We start from the raw sequence: 14,875 nt of genomic DNA, 5'->3' as shown, positions 1-14,875 counted from the left end.
CAGAATTCTGAATTAAGTCTTTCCCTGCATATTTAATTAATCATCGAAATGGTAGATTTATTTTTTTGCAAGAAACTACATCATTGACCATAATGCAATAGTCGATGGCTTTTTCTGGTTTGCCCTCGCTCTTGCTAGGTCCTAAATTCTTTAAATCAATTTAACTTGGATGTTCGGTGAGCTATTGAATAGATTGTTTATTCCTGCACTGCACTATGTTCCATAATGTTATTGTCAAAAAAACATTAGCTTGTCAATTTCAGATGGAAACATGCGCTTCCAAGTCCCTTGAAAATTTATCGCCCGATAAGGTTTAGATGGAAAAACACATTGATTACTGATCCGAACATATGGCTGGATATGCTTGCAAGTCCGTACCTTTTGGGGTTAAAATCCTCGGTTTAACCACTTTCTAATTTCAAGCTTCATTTTTTGTTTTGTTTTGTTTTTTTTTTGCTTATGATTCCTGCAAATTCATCTCATTGGAAATGATTCTATTGCCGCTCCTTGAAATGGTTGTAAACAAGTGGATGTCTAGCTGGAATACATGTTTCAGGTTCCCTTTCGAATTAGTTCGTTGTAATTTTTACATCATGTTTTTTATTTATTTATTTGTTATTATTACCTTTAAATATAATAAATACGTTTGGTTAGGCTTAACTTCGACGTAAATAATAAAAATGTTACAAATTTGAGCCAAAATCTTACTTTAATCACAATCGAAAGTTAAGATTTTCAACTTATTAATTTATACTTTATAATTATTACCCTGATTTTAAAAAGTTGTGACAGAGCTATCTTTTTTTTATCAAACATCTAATTTAACTCTGAGAGATATTTTTTTTTTAAAAAAAATTCATTCAATTTGAAAGTCATTTATTGTAAATCATGTCCAATGGGTCGTAAGTGCTTTTACACGAGTCATTGATGACTATTTTCAAATAAATTATCATCAATATTACTCCTCTGTTCATACAGAACATCAATTTAATTTCCCTTTCAACAGTTTCTCTGATTTGTGTTTTTGGCAATGGACTCGATGGGGGTGATGGGTGAAAGTAGTAAAGCTAGGGGCACTTGAATTTTTAAAAATGCTTCGTGAGGAAGGTTTTAAATTCATGGAACGCTAATACTTTTTTTAGCACTAATTACAGTGATGTTATTTGTAGAAATCGGTCTCCTTGGCATTGCTGGCGACAAACCGAAATGATAATTGAGGATATTTATTTCTTCAGCCGTCCTCTCCGCTGAACTAGCACTCAAGAGTACCTCGAAACTAGATATATATGTGCAATTTTTTGTACCAAATGCGCACGAGCAATTCTATTTTTTCCTTCTTCTGGTATAGAGGACAGTTTAAATCAAAACAGAAACTAACGTCCCAGAAGAACTAAACTTGGAGCATCATTATGGAGAATATCAGTTAAGCCTTGAGGAGGAACTGGAAGAACCTTGAAAGACACATATCACCAGAAGACCCCAACTTTGCCAAGAAATCCGCCCCGCGATTAACCTCTCTCAAAGTTTGCTCGAAAGAAACAGACCAATTTCTGAGAAAAGGATGGTAAATATCAGAAATGATATAGAGGGAGGGATGAGACCGCAGAACACCAATGGGAATCGCATGGACTGCCTCAAGCGAATCTGATTCCATCACAACTTGCCGATAGCCAAAATCCCAAGCAAGAAGAAGGCCTTGTGTAATAGCTTCCAGCTCAACCACCATGATAATTGTATGCCTATATAACTTGAAAATTCCAGCAGCCATCTACAACTTCATCTCGGAGAATGCCAGCAATACCAGTGTGAGATGAAGGGCAACGGAAGCTACCACAAGTGTTAAATTTCACTGAACCACTTGGAGAAGCTACCTAAGACACCCAGCAAACAGGACACGATAGAATTTTATCATCCAAACCACCAGAGGCTAACACACAATCCTTAACAAGAGAATTAATTTGATGGAGCTGTCGAGAAATTGACAATATGGACCCCTGAACTACCTCTTGATTCCCCGCACACCAAATAATCCAGCATGCTGTCACAAACAAACGGCGATTCTCTCACTGCACATGACGATCAAAGAAATGATCGTGTAACCGATCCAACCAGGTAAAGTAAAAGAAGTGGTGTTGAGAGCGAAACACAAGGAGTTGCTGCCAAATCGCCTTAGCCCACATACAACCACGCAAAACATGCAGCTATGCCTCCTGTTCACTTCCACATCGGCTGAATATCGGAGAAGTTGCCGTACCTCTTTGAAAACGCAAAACGTTGGTTGGTAACCGCTGCCATTCTAGATGCCGGAGAAAAAAGCGTGCTTTTGGGGATATCTATTTTCCATGATATCCTCCAACGATAGTTTGTTTCGACAGGATAAGGAAGTCGCGTAAGAAAGTCAAAACCAGCCTTAGTTGTATATCATCCAGTGTTCCCAAGCTAATGTATCCTCTATAGAGAAGACTTTAGCAAGAGGAATAGCAAGCAAAGAATCTCCAACATCCACAGGCAAAGGTGCGCGGAGAAAGGATAAATCCCATGAGACAGCATCAGAGATAATGTCAGCTACCAATAGACTCCTGTCACCAACATCCATAGAAGGCACTAAATAAGCAAGTGGACATGAAGAAGACAACCACCTATCAAGCACGAGCAATTTTAATTCTGTTGTGAGATAAATATTTCGTTCGGCCTTTGTTTCAGTTTGCGTTCAGGCTTTTTTTTTTTTTAGTATAGTCCATGTTTCTAGTGTTTTTGGATAGCCCTCCAATTAGCCTTCCAAATATATAGTAAATCTCAATTGAGTCCTTAAAAAATCAATGGGGTTAACAAATGAGCCCTTTTCTCTGAAATTATAATTAATTTTTAATCAAAATGTTAAACTTTCTTCACTGGACCAGCAAAAACACAAATCGGATTCTAGCTGTGGCACGACTCCAGTGGATGCTCCTTCTTCATCTTATGCTAATACTAATACTAATGATGGTGATGGTGTGTGTAATACTCCTTTATTTCTATGCCCTGCTCTTCTAGGGTTTAATTGGAAGGCTTGTTGATTGATTTTGAATGTTGCTTGCATGGAAGGGTTATCTAGAGATGAGCTATTTGGGCAATTCTTTGCTGCGCTTGAGAAAATGCATTTTTTTAGAACAACTCCTGATGGGAACCATGACCCTGCCCTACTTGATAGAGCGACACGGTTGTTTCATGATGCTTTAAATGTAATCTCTACGTTTCTTACTAGCACTCTTAACTGTTTGTGGTTCATCAAAGTAGATTTGAAAATTTACTAGCACTCTAATTGTACGTGGTTCACCTACGTAGATTTTCAAATTTGCTATCTAATTCTTGTTTCTGTGTCTGATTTATTGCATTCTTTGATTGTTTATTATGTGTTATATCAGGAAATGGAAAAAAATAGATGCCAGTCATACGACCGCAGCAGCCTAGCTGAGGCATCAAAGTCACAAGGTGCACATGAGCGTTCTCCCTCCATGAAGTGGCGAATATCTTGCAATGCTTTCTCAATATCTCTGATGCAAACCAGTCTAAGAAAAACTGTGGCTGTGCTACCAAAAATACACCCTTTGAATGTTTATTTGTTTCTGCAATTTTTAGCAGTTGATAATAAGGTGCTTAGCAACTGTATAAAGGGGGCCAGGCAGTGCAAACTATACTCTGATTCAATAGAGTTGTATCGTGCGCCGTTTCACTTTGTGAAAATAATACTGTTTGCTACTTTAACAGGTCCAGTATTAATCCTTTGAATAAAGCTCACAATATCTGAATCTCTCACATAGAAGTTTGTCTTGTGCTTGCATCTATGTTTGAGGACTAAAGTATGCACTCTGTGCAAAAATTTTTGCTGCTATGACTGGGCGTTTTTATAGTGGTGGCATGTATAGATTCACAGACACTAAAGGTTTTCAATCGATTAACATGATCCATGCACGTCAGGGCAGCTGCTTACACTCAGGTTCACCAACATACTGAAGCAATTAGAGATTGTCTTAAATCTTTCGAAATCGACCCGGGTTACAGTAAAGCCTACACTCCCCTTTGATTAGCTTATTATGCACAAGGGAACTACAGGGATGCTATTGATAAAGAATTCAAGAAAGGTGAGGGTAGAAAGTTTGAATCTTATAAATCTCATGATTACTGAAAGCTTATATGATTGTTAATTTTAGAACTCGTGTGATTATTTAAAATACATGCAAGCTAACCTGAACACTTACATTAATAAAAAGAAAAAAAAGAAGAAAAGAAAGGCGACTAATTCTGGATTAAAGAGATACCAATTGTCATGCAACTACTGGCATTCTTGAGCTACGCTTGAACTCTTTGTTTATGCACTTTTTATTCCTTTTTAGTTTATATGGAATGGATTATATAAACATCTACTTTCCCAATTGTTTCATTTTTTACCATCTTGGTTTTGCGTTAATTATTTGATTTTCTTGCGTAGTCTGTTTTGCTTGATAATCTGACAAGGATGTGCTGGCTCTTATATTTTATCTTTACAATTGTTTTGTTTCATAGGATAGAGGGAGTTATATAGAAGTATATATCACCGTCTGTTACTTGCGCCCTGCTAATTGCATTGAGAGATGAACCCAACTTGCTAGAGGTCATCCAGCAGTCAAATTTCCATCCCATGGTATTGGTAATGTTTTTTCAACATAGAATTTTAATATTTAGTTATTTTTCTTGTGGCATTCAGTTTTCCTTTCTAGTAAATGATTTTACCTCTGAAAGTTAAAGCAAAGAGAATACATGAACACACTGTATGCTTTCTTTTGGTTAATATGAACTGAGTTTATTGAATAGAGTGTTTAATTCATCATTAGTGCACTGGGATGTGTTTTAAACCATTATAACATTGTTGGCAATATCATCGACAATTTAATGATAACATTTGTGGAAGCGATGATGATGAACATTAGTGTGTGAAACCTAAAGACTCATTATTATGGTAAATAATCTAAATTTCCATTTCTGATATTTTTCTTGTTTAGCCCTTGCAACCCAACAATGGATCCATTAAAGAAAATATTCGGCTTTTTGCCTAATTTATTTTTTTACTCGTATTCCTTTTATTTTATGGTTATTGCTTATTAATTTATTTTGAATTAACATAGATGTCCAAATCAGTTTACGCGTATCTTAACTAATCTAATAAGTTCTAAAATTAACAACCATATAAGCTTTTAATTGCTATTATATTAGTAATTACAGGACTCGAACTTAAAATCACAAATAAAACAAATCTTTTAATTCTAAACTCTTACCACTATATTGCTTATTGTTATTATTAACACAGGTAGCTGAGTAGAAATTGAAAGAACAACAGCAACGAACAGAATGGGACCAGGTGATTTTACTTTCCTGTTTTTCTCCACCATTTGAGAGTTGAATTCCTGGCCCTGAAAATTATTTAGCAATTTAATTTAATATTTTCAGACCACTGTAAATGGACCAGGGCTTCTTGTCATCATAAAAAATCTAGCAGTTCCTGCAATAGTGTTGCTATTCCTAAATTATTTTGTTTTCAAGGATACAAGTAGGCGATATGAAGCATGATTTTATAGAAGTATTTACTGTTTGCTTTTCCTAATTTACCATTGATACAACATGCATCAAGTATCAACATGCATTTGAAATGCGCATCCAGGTGGCGTCGAAGAGGAAGGCACTGTTTTGTTGGGACAGAAGCCCCAAGCCACACTTACCGACATGCTATTTTGTCTCGTGTACTGGTCACCGAATGATTCGGTAATCGGTATATGATATTACTGGATTTTCTGAGATATTTTTCAGGTTATCGGGATATTTTTCAAAAACATTTAATTTTAGTTTTTCTGAGGCAGTAAATTTGAAATGCACGGAGAAGGCTCTGTAGAATCTGCCAAGGGGAAAAACAATGTTGCCTTTGGGAAGGTAATAAAGAAGTGGTTGCACCGAAGTTTCTGTTGATTCAGTGGTCCATGGCAAACATTAATAAGTTGTCTCACGTGTGTTCTCGTCGTCAAATTAAAGTTGCAACATAACCTGGAGTGAAAAGAATTCTTTTCTCGAGCGGAAAAAAATTGCCCCTTTCTTGAATATATTTTTCAGTAAAATAAATTTTAAAAAATAACCATAATTATAATCCTAAACATTCCAAAATCAATAAAATTAATTTACATTTAAAGATATTTCCTATCCTTGAAACAAATTTATCTCTGGCTAGTTTGAGTTCTATTTTTTTTTTTGATTTATATAGATGTTCGGGCCAGCTTGTGCGCACAACGACTAATCTTACGACCATCTAAACACCCTGCAAACCCAATGAGTATATAAGATATCGCGGGGATGACAGACGTGCACATGAGAACTCGAACTCAGGAGCAGCGAGAGGCACCGCCAAGCCAAGGCCCTCAGTGCTAGTTTGAGCTCTACTTAATTAAGGCCTAAATGGTAACTAATCTTGCAGGTGTGAAAGAGGAAGAGTTGGATTTAGGAAGGCATGGCAAACTAGGGGGTGGGTGATATTATATGGGCCACACGCACCACATCCATGATTCTCCACTCTTCATCACCCGTTTTGCACGGTTCTGATCTCACCAAACTCAAAACAGCCGATCACCAAACTGAAATAGCCAAATGTATGGCCCATAAGCAGCCAATTGTGTTCTGAGTTGATACCGGGTATGGTATCATATAACAAAAGGAAAAAAAAAAGGAAAAAAAAAATAATTTTTTTCTTCTTCTAGAAAATAAATTTTTAAAATAATTTTCTTAGAAAATAAATTTTTTAAAAGTAAATTATTTCTTAATATTATAAAAAATAAGATGAAAAATAATTTATTAATATATTTTTTAAAAAATTAAATTTAATAAATAATAAAAGTTGAGGAGGATGAAATTGAAAAAAAAATTTAATTTTATAAATTAATTTAAATAAAATAAATAGTAATAAAAAGAATAAAAATCAATTTTGACAGGTAAAAAAATTAAATAAAATTAAAATTAAAAAAATTAATTTTATAAATAAAATAAATAGTAATAAAATCAAAATTGGTAAATTAAAATTTTTAATTAAAAATAATAATACAAAAATAAATAACAATAAAAAATAAAAATTGAATTGAATTAAATTAAATTGTAAAAAATGAAAAAAATGATATAATTATTAAACAATAAAACATTTTTTTTATTTTTTTATAATGTTTTGATTTTTTTTTTTAACTTTTCTAAAAATAAACCATCATCGAAAGTTTGAAAAGAAAATAACTTTCCATGAAGAAATAAGTAGGGCTTAAAAAGAAAAAGAAAAGGGAGAAAGGAACAACACTAGAAAACAAAAACAAAGACGAGATAAAGACGGAAGTTCGAGTAGCTCCGCAGTGCTCCTGAAACTCCAACCTCTATAGTCTATAACCTCGATCTTTCCGCCCGAGCCTTCTTTCTTTTAAGAAAACTTCTCCTACCTACAAAGTTGACTTTTGTAAAACGCTTCCGTTTCGATCCTCCCTCTCTTTAAATTGCAAATCCTCTTGCCATTGTTAAAATCTTGCTTTTCCATTTCCACAGACACAGTATTCAACGAAGCCAGCCCCGCCCGGTAATAACATTCTCACTGTACAACGTCATCAGATTTTTTCTATACTGTCTTTAATAGCACTTGTTTATTCGTATATAGATATCTATGTTGATATCATTCGTATCATCTTCTGTCATTTCATGCATCTCCGCCCATGTTGTTATAATCAAAGACAAGTCTTTGTAATGACGGAGAATTCCTTTGTTTTTCTCCTTCTATCTCAATTTGTCGAGCTGCTGCTACTATTAATTACTACTTTTTTTAGTTTCACTGGAAATAGATTAATGGGATTATCATGAACTGATGGCGATGGTGATGTCTCTGGTGGCTATTAGGTAATAACTAAGATAAATAAGAAAAGTGATGTCTTGTTTGTTTTCAGGATTTAGAAAGATTTGAATTGAAAGATGAGTCCATACATAGTAGGTGTCCTAGTTCCTCTTCTAGCCACTCTTCTCTATCAGAATTCCAAGAATACAAAGAAACGTGGGGTGCCTGTTGATGTTGGTGGGGAGCCAGGATATGCCATTCGCAACTCTCGCTTTCCAATCCCCTTGGAAACTGCATGGGAAGGTGTCTTTACTCTTGCTCAACTTTTTGAGCTGGCGTGCAAGAAACATGCAGATAAATACTTGCTTGGGACGAGGACATTAATCTCAAAGGACACTCAAGTATCTGCCGATGGAAGGTCTTTTGAGAAGCTTCATTTGGGAGAGTATGAGTGGCTGACCTACGGGGAAGTGTTTGAAAAGGTGTGCAATTTTGCTTCTGGGTTAGCTCACCTTGGGCATAGAAGCGAGGAACGTGTTGCGATATTTGCTGATACAAGAGCAGAGTGGTTTATGGCCTTACAGGTGCTCTTTCTTTTGTGAATATTGTGTTTTTTACTTGATACGATTTCTTTTTCGAGGCATTTTATATGAAAAGTGCTGTGAGCGAGCTTGTGTTTTGTGAAGTATATTTCCTTGCAGAAGTCTTTGGCATTCACATTCATCTATGTAGTTGTCAAATGATATTTCAGGTGTATTACTTTCAGTGGGCTTAAATCCAGCCTACACGTCACATAATATCCTGAGTAGCTGATGGGTTTATCTTGTATCAGGGTTCTTTTAGGCGCAACATTTCTGTGGTTACCATCTACGCATCTTTGGGAGAGGAGGCACTTTGCTATTCATTAAATGAGGTTACCCCCCTTCTCTCTCTAGTTAACGCTCCAATTTGCCAGATTGGCATTTGCCCCGACACATTTCTGTAATCCTATTTCTTCGAACATGTTATTGGTGGGAAATTGAATGACTGATTGCAGTTAGCGTGCTGGTATAATTTTTTTTCCCTGTCCTTTTACTGCATATTGCTCAGTTGTAATTTTGAGTTTTCTTCTTTTCAGACAGAAGTTACAACTGTGATTTGTGGGAACAAAGAACTGAAAAAACTTGTAGAAGTAAGTGGTCAGCTTGACACAGTGAAACGCGTGATATGTATGGATGATGATATTCCATCAAGTGCATCATTGATGGCGCAAAGTGGTCGCTGGAGAGTTGTCTCAATGGCTGACGTGGAGAAACTTGGACGAGAAAATCCAGTTGATGCTGTTTTACCTCTAGCGGCAGATATTGCAGTTATAATGTACACAAGTGGGAGTACTGGGCTGCCTAAGGTCGGGAGCATCTGTTATATGATATGCGTCTTCCACTTCCTCTTTATCTTGTTCAACTTCATTGTATCGCATCTTAGTTGGTTTCTCATTGGTTGGTTGTTAAGGAGTAACTTGGACCTGTATGTGATGTTTGAATTGATTATGTGAGGAATCCTTATTTACCAAGGGTCTAAGCATCCTCCTAACCTCCTCTCGAAACTACTTTATTCCTTGGCTGTTTACATCAATGAGATGTTGGAGCCAACTTAAAGCTTAAAGGCTCCATTAAAGCACACATTCCAGATGTTTGACTTGTGTGTAAAGTAGTGGACTGGCAATGATCTATCAATTTTATGCATCAGATGAGGAAATTTGTTCCCTAGGTGTTCCTAAGCCCATGCTGGTACTTACGTTTCTTGACATGCGTTGTTGGCATGATACGATAATTTATGTTAAAGACGGCACTTAGAAGCTCTTCCATATAATAGATTTATTTGTATTTTTACAGTGTTTTAGGGTTTTTAGTCAGTATTACCGATCCACATCTATATTCTTGGTGTTTTCAATAATTATATGACCCCATATCAGAATTTAGCAATTAGTTATTTACTTCTATTATGTTCATTCTATACAGGGTGTGATGATGACACATGGTAATGTCCTAGCTGTAGTTTCTTCTGTCAGGACAATTGTTCCTGGCCTTGAAGGCAATGATGTTTATCTGGCTTACCTGCCATTGGCTCATATCCTTGAAATCGCGGCAGAGGTATTGGGCTTTTATTCAGTTGGTGATTTACATAACCAGAGTAGCCACATGGCTTCTCATATCCCCATGTAATTTCATACACACAACTGTATACATGCTTCACTTCATTGTTTATGTTACAGAATGTAGTTGCAGGTGTTGGAAGTGCTATAGGATATGGAAGCCCGTTGACTCTCACCGATACATCAAACAAGATCAAAAGGGGAACTAAAGGGGATGCAACTGTCTTAAGGCCAACTGTGATGGCAGCTGTTCCAGCAATTCTTGATCGTGTTCGAGAAGGTGTGCGGAAGAAGGTCAGGGAATTTTGACAAGTTCTCATCTCTCTCTCTCTAGTGCGTTCGCGCGCTTGCACGCACAGACACTGCGTGCATGCTTTTGAATGACATCTTGTCTGAAAACAAGTTTGGTTATTAAAACATATTTGACATTTCAGGTTGATGAAAAGGGTGGCATTGCCAAGAAACTATTTGATTTTGCATATGCTCGTCGAATATCTGCAATTAATGGTAGTTGGTTTGGAGCTAGGGGCTTAGAAATGCTTCTGTGGAACTTCCTGGTGTTTAGAAAGGTTCGGGCAATTTTGGGAGGTCGCATCCGCTTTTTGCTTTCTGGAGGTGCTCCTCTTTCTGGTGATACTCAAAGATTTATCAACATTTGCCTTGGGTTAGTATGGCCTTAACAAATTTTTGTGTATCAATGATCTATTTTAACTATGGAACTGGAGTTCATATATAATCATGCTAATGTTTGAAAAATTATATTTCTATCCCTGATCATTGTTTATTTCAATAACATTCACAAAGAGCTATAATATTATCCAGCAAAGCATCAGAAAATATTTACTGCTTCGCATCATGGTTATGACCCCTCATGGAGTTGCATTTTTCTTTTCCAAATTCATGCAACGTGGCAGCTTGGATTTTGAGCCCCCAAGTCATTTATTTCAATTTTCTTTGAAGACTTCAATATAAAAGATGGGCTTCCAGTTAGAAAAGAGAACTTATCTATTTTCATTAAGACTCAATTTTGATGGTAGTTCACGAGATACTAACATGCCTTCTTAAGTTAATGCAAAAATGTTTTAGCTAGTAGATCCATCATCAGATGAATCCATCCTCATCTTTCAGTATGATTATTGCTACAAACATGAATGATCAACCACATTATCAGGGCTATCTTTTTTTTTTTTTTTTTACCAAGTCCACGCTTTAAATTTTGGTTTTGTGTTTTCCATTTTTCTGCTACTGAGCAACAGTCAACGGATTCATACAGGGCTCCAATAGGCCAAGGCTATGGTCTCACTGAGACTTGTGCTGGTGGGACATTTTCTGAGTTTGACGATACATCTGTTGGTCGAGTTGGTAATCCAGTCCCTTGCTCATATATTAAGGTAAGCTATGATTAAAAATTAATGGTTGATTTTGAAAGCTCACGCAGTTCTGTTCAGAAATTTCGAAGTCATGAACAATGATCTGCTTAGTAGGAAATATTTGTCATGAGCCTCAGCACATGAGATGGGGGTGCTTTTTAGCAAGGGTTTTGTGGGTATGCCACCTGTATTCTCATATCCTCAGAGATTTTAGCCATCTGGGGCTAGCTCAAGAAATAAGTGGATTTTTGCTTTTGATCTTGGGTTTTCGTTGTTGGCTGATATGCTATGATGATTTCCAACAGTTCTGAAATCCTGGTTTTCATAACTGCAATATATTTTTATATCAAATGCTCTTGTCAATTAATGGATAAATATCCCTTCTTGTTTGCATGAAGCGTTGTCAGTAATCCATTGTTGTCTGCATGGTTTTTCCCCCCCATTTTTTCTTAAGGTTTTGATTTGATCATCTCATCTCCTTTTTTTAAGTTAGTGAATCAATGAAGTAAATTTTAATCATGTAACTTGTTCTTTTTCAGTTAATAGATTGGCCTGAAGGTGGGTATTTAATTAGCGATTCACCAATGCCTCGTGGGGAAATAGTTATTGGTGGTCCAAATGTTACTTTGGGATACTTTAAAAATGAAGCAAAATCAAAAGAGGTGTACAAGGTAACAAATCAAAGTTTCATACCAGTATTTATCGTAGAGAACTAACTATATGACGGAAGAAAAAAAGCGAACATAAGCTTAACGGTGCCAGTTTTTTGTTTTGAAAAGGTTGATGAGAGAGGAATGAGGTGGTTTTATACAGGCGATATTGGAAAGTTTCATGCTGATGGTTGCCTTGAAATAATTGACCGTAGAAAGGACATAGTCAAGCTTCAACATGGGGAATATGTATCCTTGGGAAAGGTATCAATATATTATCATAAAATGCTAATTTCCATCACATTTTTGCCGGGATTAATGTTTTCCTTGCAGGTTGAGGCTGCTCTCATTGTGAGCCCCTATGTTGACAATATGATGCTGCATGCGGATCCATTTCATAGTTACTGTGTAGCCCTTATTGTGGTTGCACAACCTGTTCTAGAAGAATGGGCTTCAAAGAGGGGAATTGCATTTACTAGTTTTGCAGAGTTGTGCGAGAAAGAAGAAGCAATAAAAGAAGTGCAGGCATCACTTGTGAAGGTATGCCTTTTTTATCATACTGTTTTAATTTCCAGATTAGGAAAGGGTGCCAGTGAATGTTTAGCTTGTGTCTCCACCCATTTCAATAATTATGGCACAAATTACTCTGAAAATTTTGGAAAGCAACATTTATGCAACACTCTTGAATTCTCCGATTCAGATAATAAAGCAAGTGGATATAAAAATACACTCATGAAATGCTACAAGCAAGCGTCCGGAGATGAGACATTTGTAGAGCCTTTATTTGAATCTACGAGGCATAAAATGGTCAGGAATAAAAATTCTGTCCAGTATTTTAGTTTCATCCTTTTTGGGTGTTGCCAAAATTGGGTATCCCACCAACATCTGCCTTGCTCATAAAGCACTCCAGATCATGCTTTTCGTTTATAAGAACTTTTGCACGAGATAGAAAATTGTAGTCTCTATTCTTTCAGATAAACTGGTCTTAGATGGTTGTATCGTCTAGATTGTTGTGCATGATCATTGTTACCTGATGTGGGAGTTTCAAGACGTGCATTGAAATTGCTCTTATGAATCTTGTCTTAATATATGCCTGGTGGAGCACTTGGTCTTGCCTGCTAGCTCAGGATTTTACCACAACACCCCTGTATGAGCAACAAAAGAGGAGCACCCTTGTAGACGCAGCTGGAAAACAAAATATAAATAAACAAAAAATATTCAATTTTTATTCATTAAAATCTCACTAAAATGCTATTATAGCTCCTTATATATATATATATAAAAATAAAATAAGAGAAAATTATTCTTTTAAATAGGAAAACTAGGAAATCTTAATAGTACTTGATAGGAAAAAAATAAAATTACTAAACTAAAAACAAACAAATAAAAATAACTGAGATCGAAGAAGCTACTGCAACAGTCGTTTAGTTATATAACTTTTTTATTTTTCTGAACAGCTTAGCAAAAAGGGTCCAGCTGCTGTGGACTGCATGCCAATTTTTTTCCTTTTTTTTTAATCATCGTTGCAATTTGCAGGCAGCAAAGGCAGCACGATTGGAGAAGTTCGAGATCCCAGCAAAGATCAAATTGCTTTCTGATCCATGGACTCCTGAAACTGGCTTAGTCACTGCAGCTCTCAAGCTCAAGAGAGAGGTCATCAGGAAGGCTTTCTCCGAAGAACTCTCGAAGTTATATGAATAGTGAGTTAAAAATCCGGTTTTTATTTAGTGATCGTGCACAATTTTTGACGAGTTACTGACTAGTTGTAAGATCTTACGCTCTCTCATTTCCGCTCTGTTTCATTTTTTCAAACATGTATCCTGTAATAAATTCTCTTTCTTGATTTTCTTATATATTTACCTTTATTTCTTTTTGGTAAAGACAAAAGCGGTGAGCTTAGAGTCTCAAATGATTGAGCTCCATGAGGATACTCAATTTGAGCGGGTTGCTGCTCCCTATTTCTTTCACCAAAACTGAACCACTGTCTTGCTTGATTTTTAAACAGCTGACCGAAGACTGAATACAATGCTATGCTGCCTAAAATTTACATAAATTATTAAAAACCTTATAAGATGTTGTCTCCAAGGATATGCCGGAAAGGAAAAGAGTAGAGAAAAATCCTGAAGGGCAGCACGGATTATAGGACAAAAGCTAGATATTTAACCTGCCTTTTACCATGTGTTAGATTTTTTTTTTTCTCAACAAAAAAATTATATAGATTTTTTTTAACATGTTTTTGTATTTAAAAAAATTTTAAGCGAAAATAAAAAACTTTATACATGCAATCATGTGTGTTACTAAGTAAAAAAAAAAAAAAAAACCATAAAAAATTATAACAATGATTAAAAGTAAAAATTAAAAAAATTAAGAGATGTGTATAAATAAAAATATTTAATTTTGTAAGATATGATATTTACATGGTTGTGTTTGCTAAATTTTTTAATTAAAATAATTTTTTTAATTTACGATAATAAAAATAGATATACACATTAAATTGATTGAATAAAAAAAATATAGAGCTTACATATTAGAAATATTATTTGAAAATAATTTTTTTTTTTCAAAAGTTCATCTATACAAAAATTTTTAAAAATATAGATTACTCAGAAAAACCTTCTAAAAAATTAAATATATAATTAAAAAATAATTATAATTTCAAATAGGCTTTCTAAATAACATATAATAGAGAAGGATATTAATCTAAATAAAAATAAAATAAAAATAAAATTAAAATTAAAATTAAAATTAATTTTTTAAAAATAGAAATAAAAAAAATCATAAACAGAAACAGTTCAAAATGCTAGGTGAATCTTTATGATAATTGTCAAAACCTTAATAATTATTAAAATAAAAGTAAATAATTCAA

General features: G+C 35.1%; 1 protein-coding gene across 1 annotated transcript; it reads left to right on the top strand.

The window, feature by feature from the left end:
• The first annotated feature begins 7,381 nt into the window (after window positions 1-7,381).
• On the top strand, window positions 7,382-13,878 carry LOC118041076 (long chain acyl-CoA synthetase 9, chloroplastic). The gene is made up of 12 exons (XM_035048198.2): window positions 7,382-7,606; window positions 7,968-8,439; window positions 8,688-8,768; window positions 8,973-9,242; window positions 9,856-9,987; window positions 10,110-10,283; window positions 10,424-10,653; window positions 11,263-11,380; window positions 11,899-12,030; window positions 12,139-12,273; window positions 12,343-12,549; window positions 13,546-13,878. Exons 2-12 carry the CDS (start codon window positions 7,993-7,995, stop codon window positions 13,708-13,710), a joined length of 2,091 nt encoding a protein of 696 aa, XP_034904089.1. The 5' UTR covers window positions 7,382-7,606; window positions 7,968-7,992; the 3' UTR covers window positions 13,711-13,878.
• Window positions 13,879-14,875: the final 997 nt, after the last annotated feature.

The sequence above is a fragment of the Populus alba genome, chromosome 14 (assembly GCF_005239225.2).
Source record: "Populus alba chromosome 14, ASM523922v2, whole genome shotgun sequence".
NCBI lineage: Eukaryota > Viridiplantae > Streptophyta > Magnoliopsida > Malpighiales > Salicaceae > Populus > Populus alba.
The sequence above is the reverse complement of the archived record's forward strand: the minus strand, read 5'-3'. Positions and strand labels throughout refer to the sequence as shown.

Bases quoted from the DNA above. Each gene is read 5' to 3' on its own strand.
- LOC118041076 (XM_035048198.2), top strand. From the start codon at position 7,993: ATGAGTCCATACATAGTAGGTGTCCTAGTTCCTCTTCTAGCCACTCTT. The intron at 9,243-9,855 runs GTCGGGAGCATC...CATTCTATACAG, and splicing joins GGAGTACTGGGCTGCCTAAG to GGTGTGATGATGACACATGG. The intron at 12,031-12,138 runs GTAACAAATCAA...TGTTTTGAAAAG, and splicing joins AATCAAAAGAGGTGTACAAG to GTTGATGAGAGAGGAATGAG.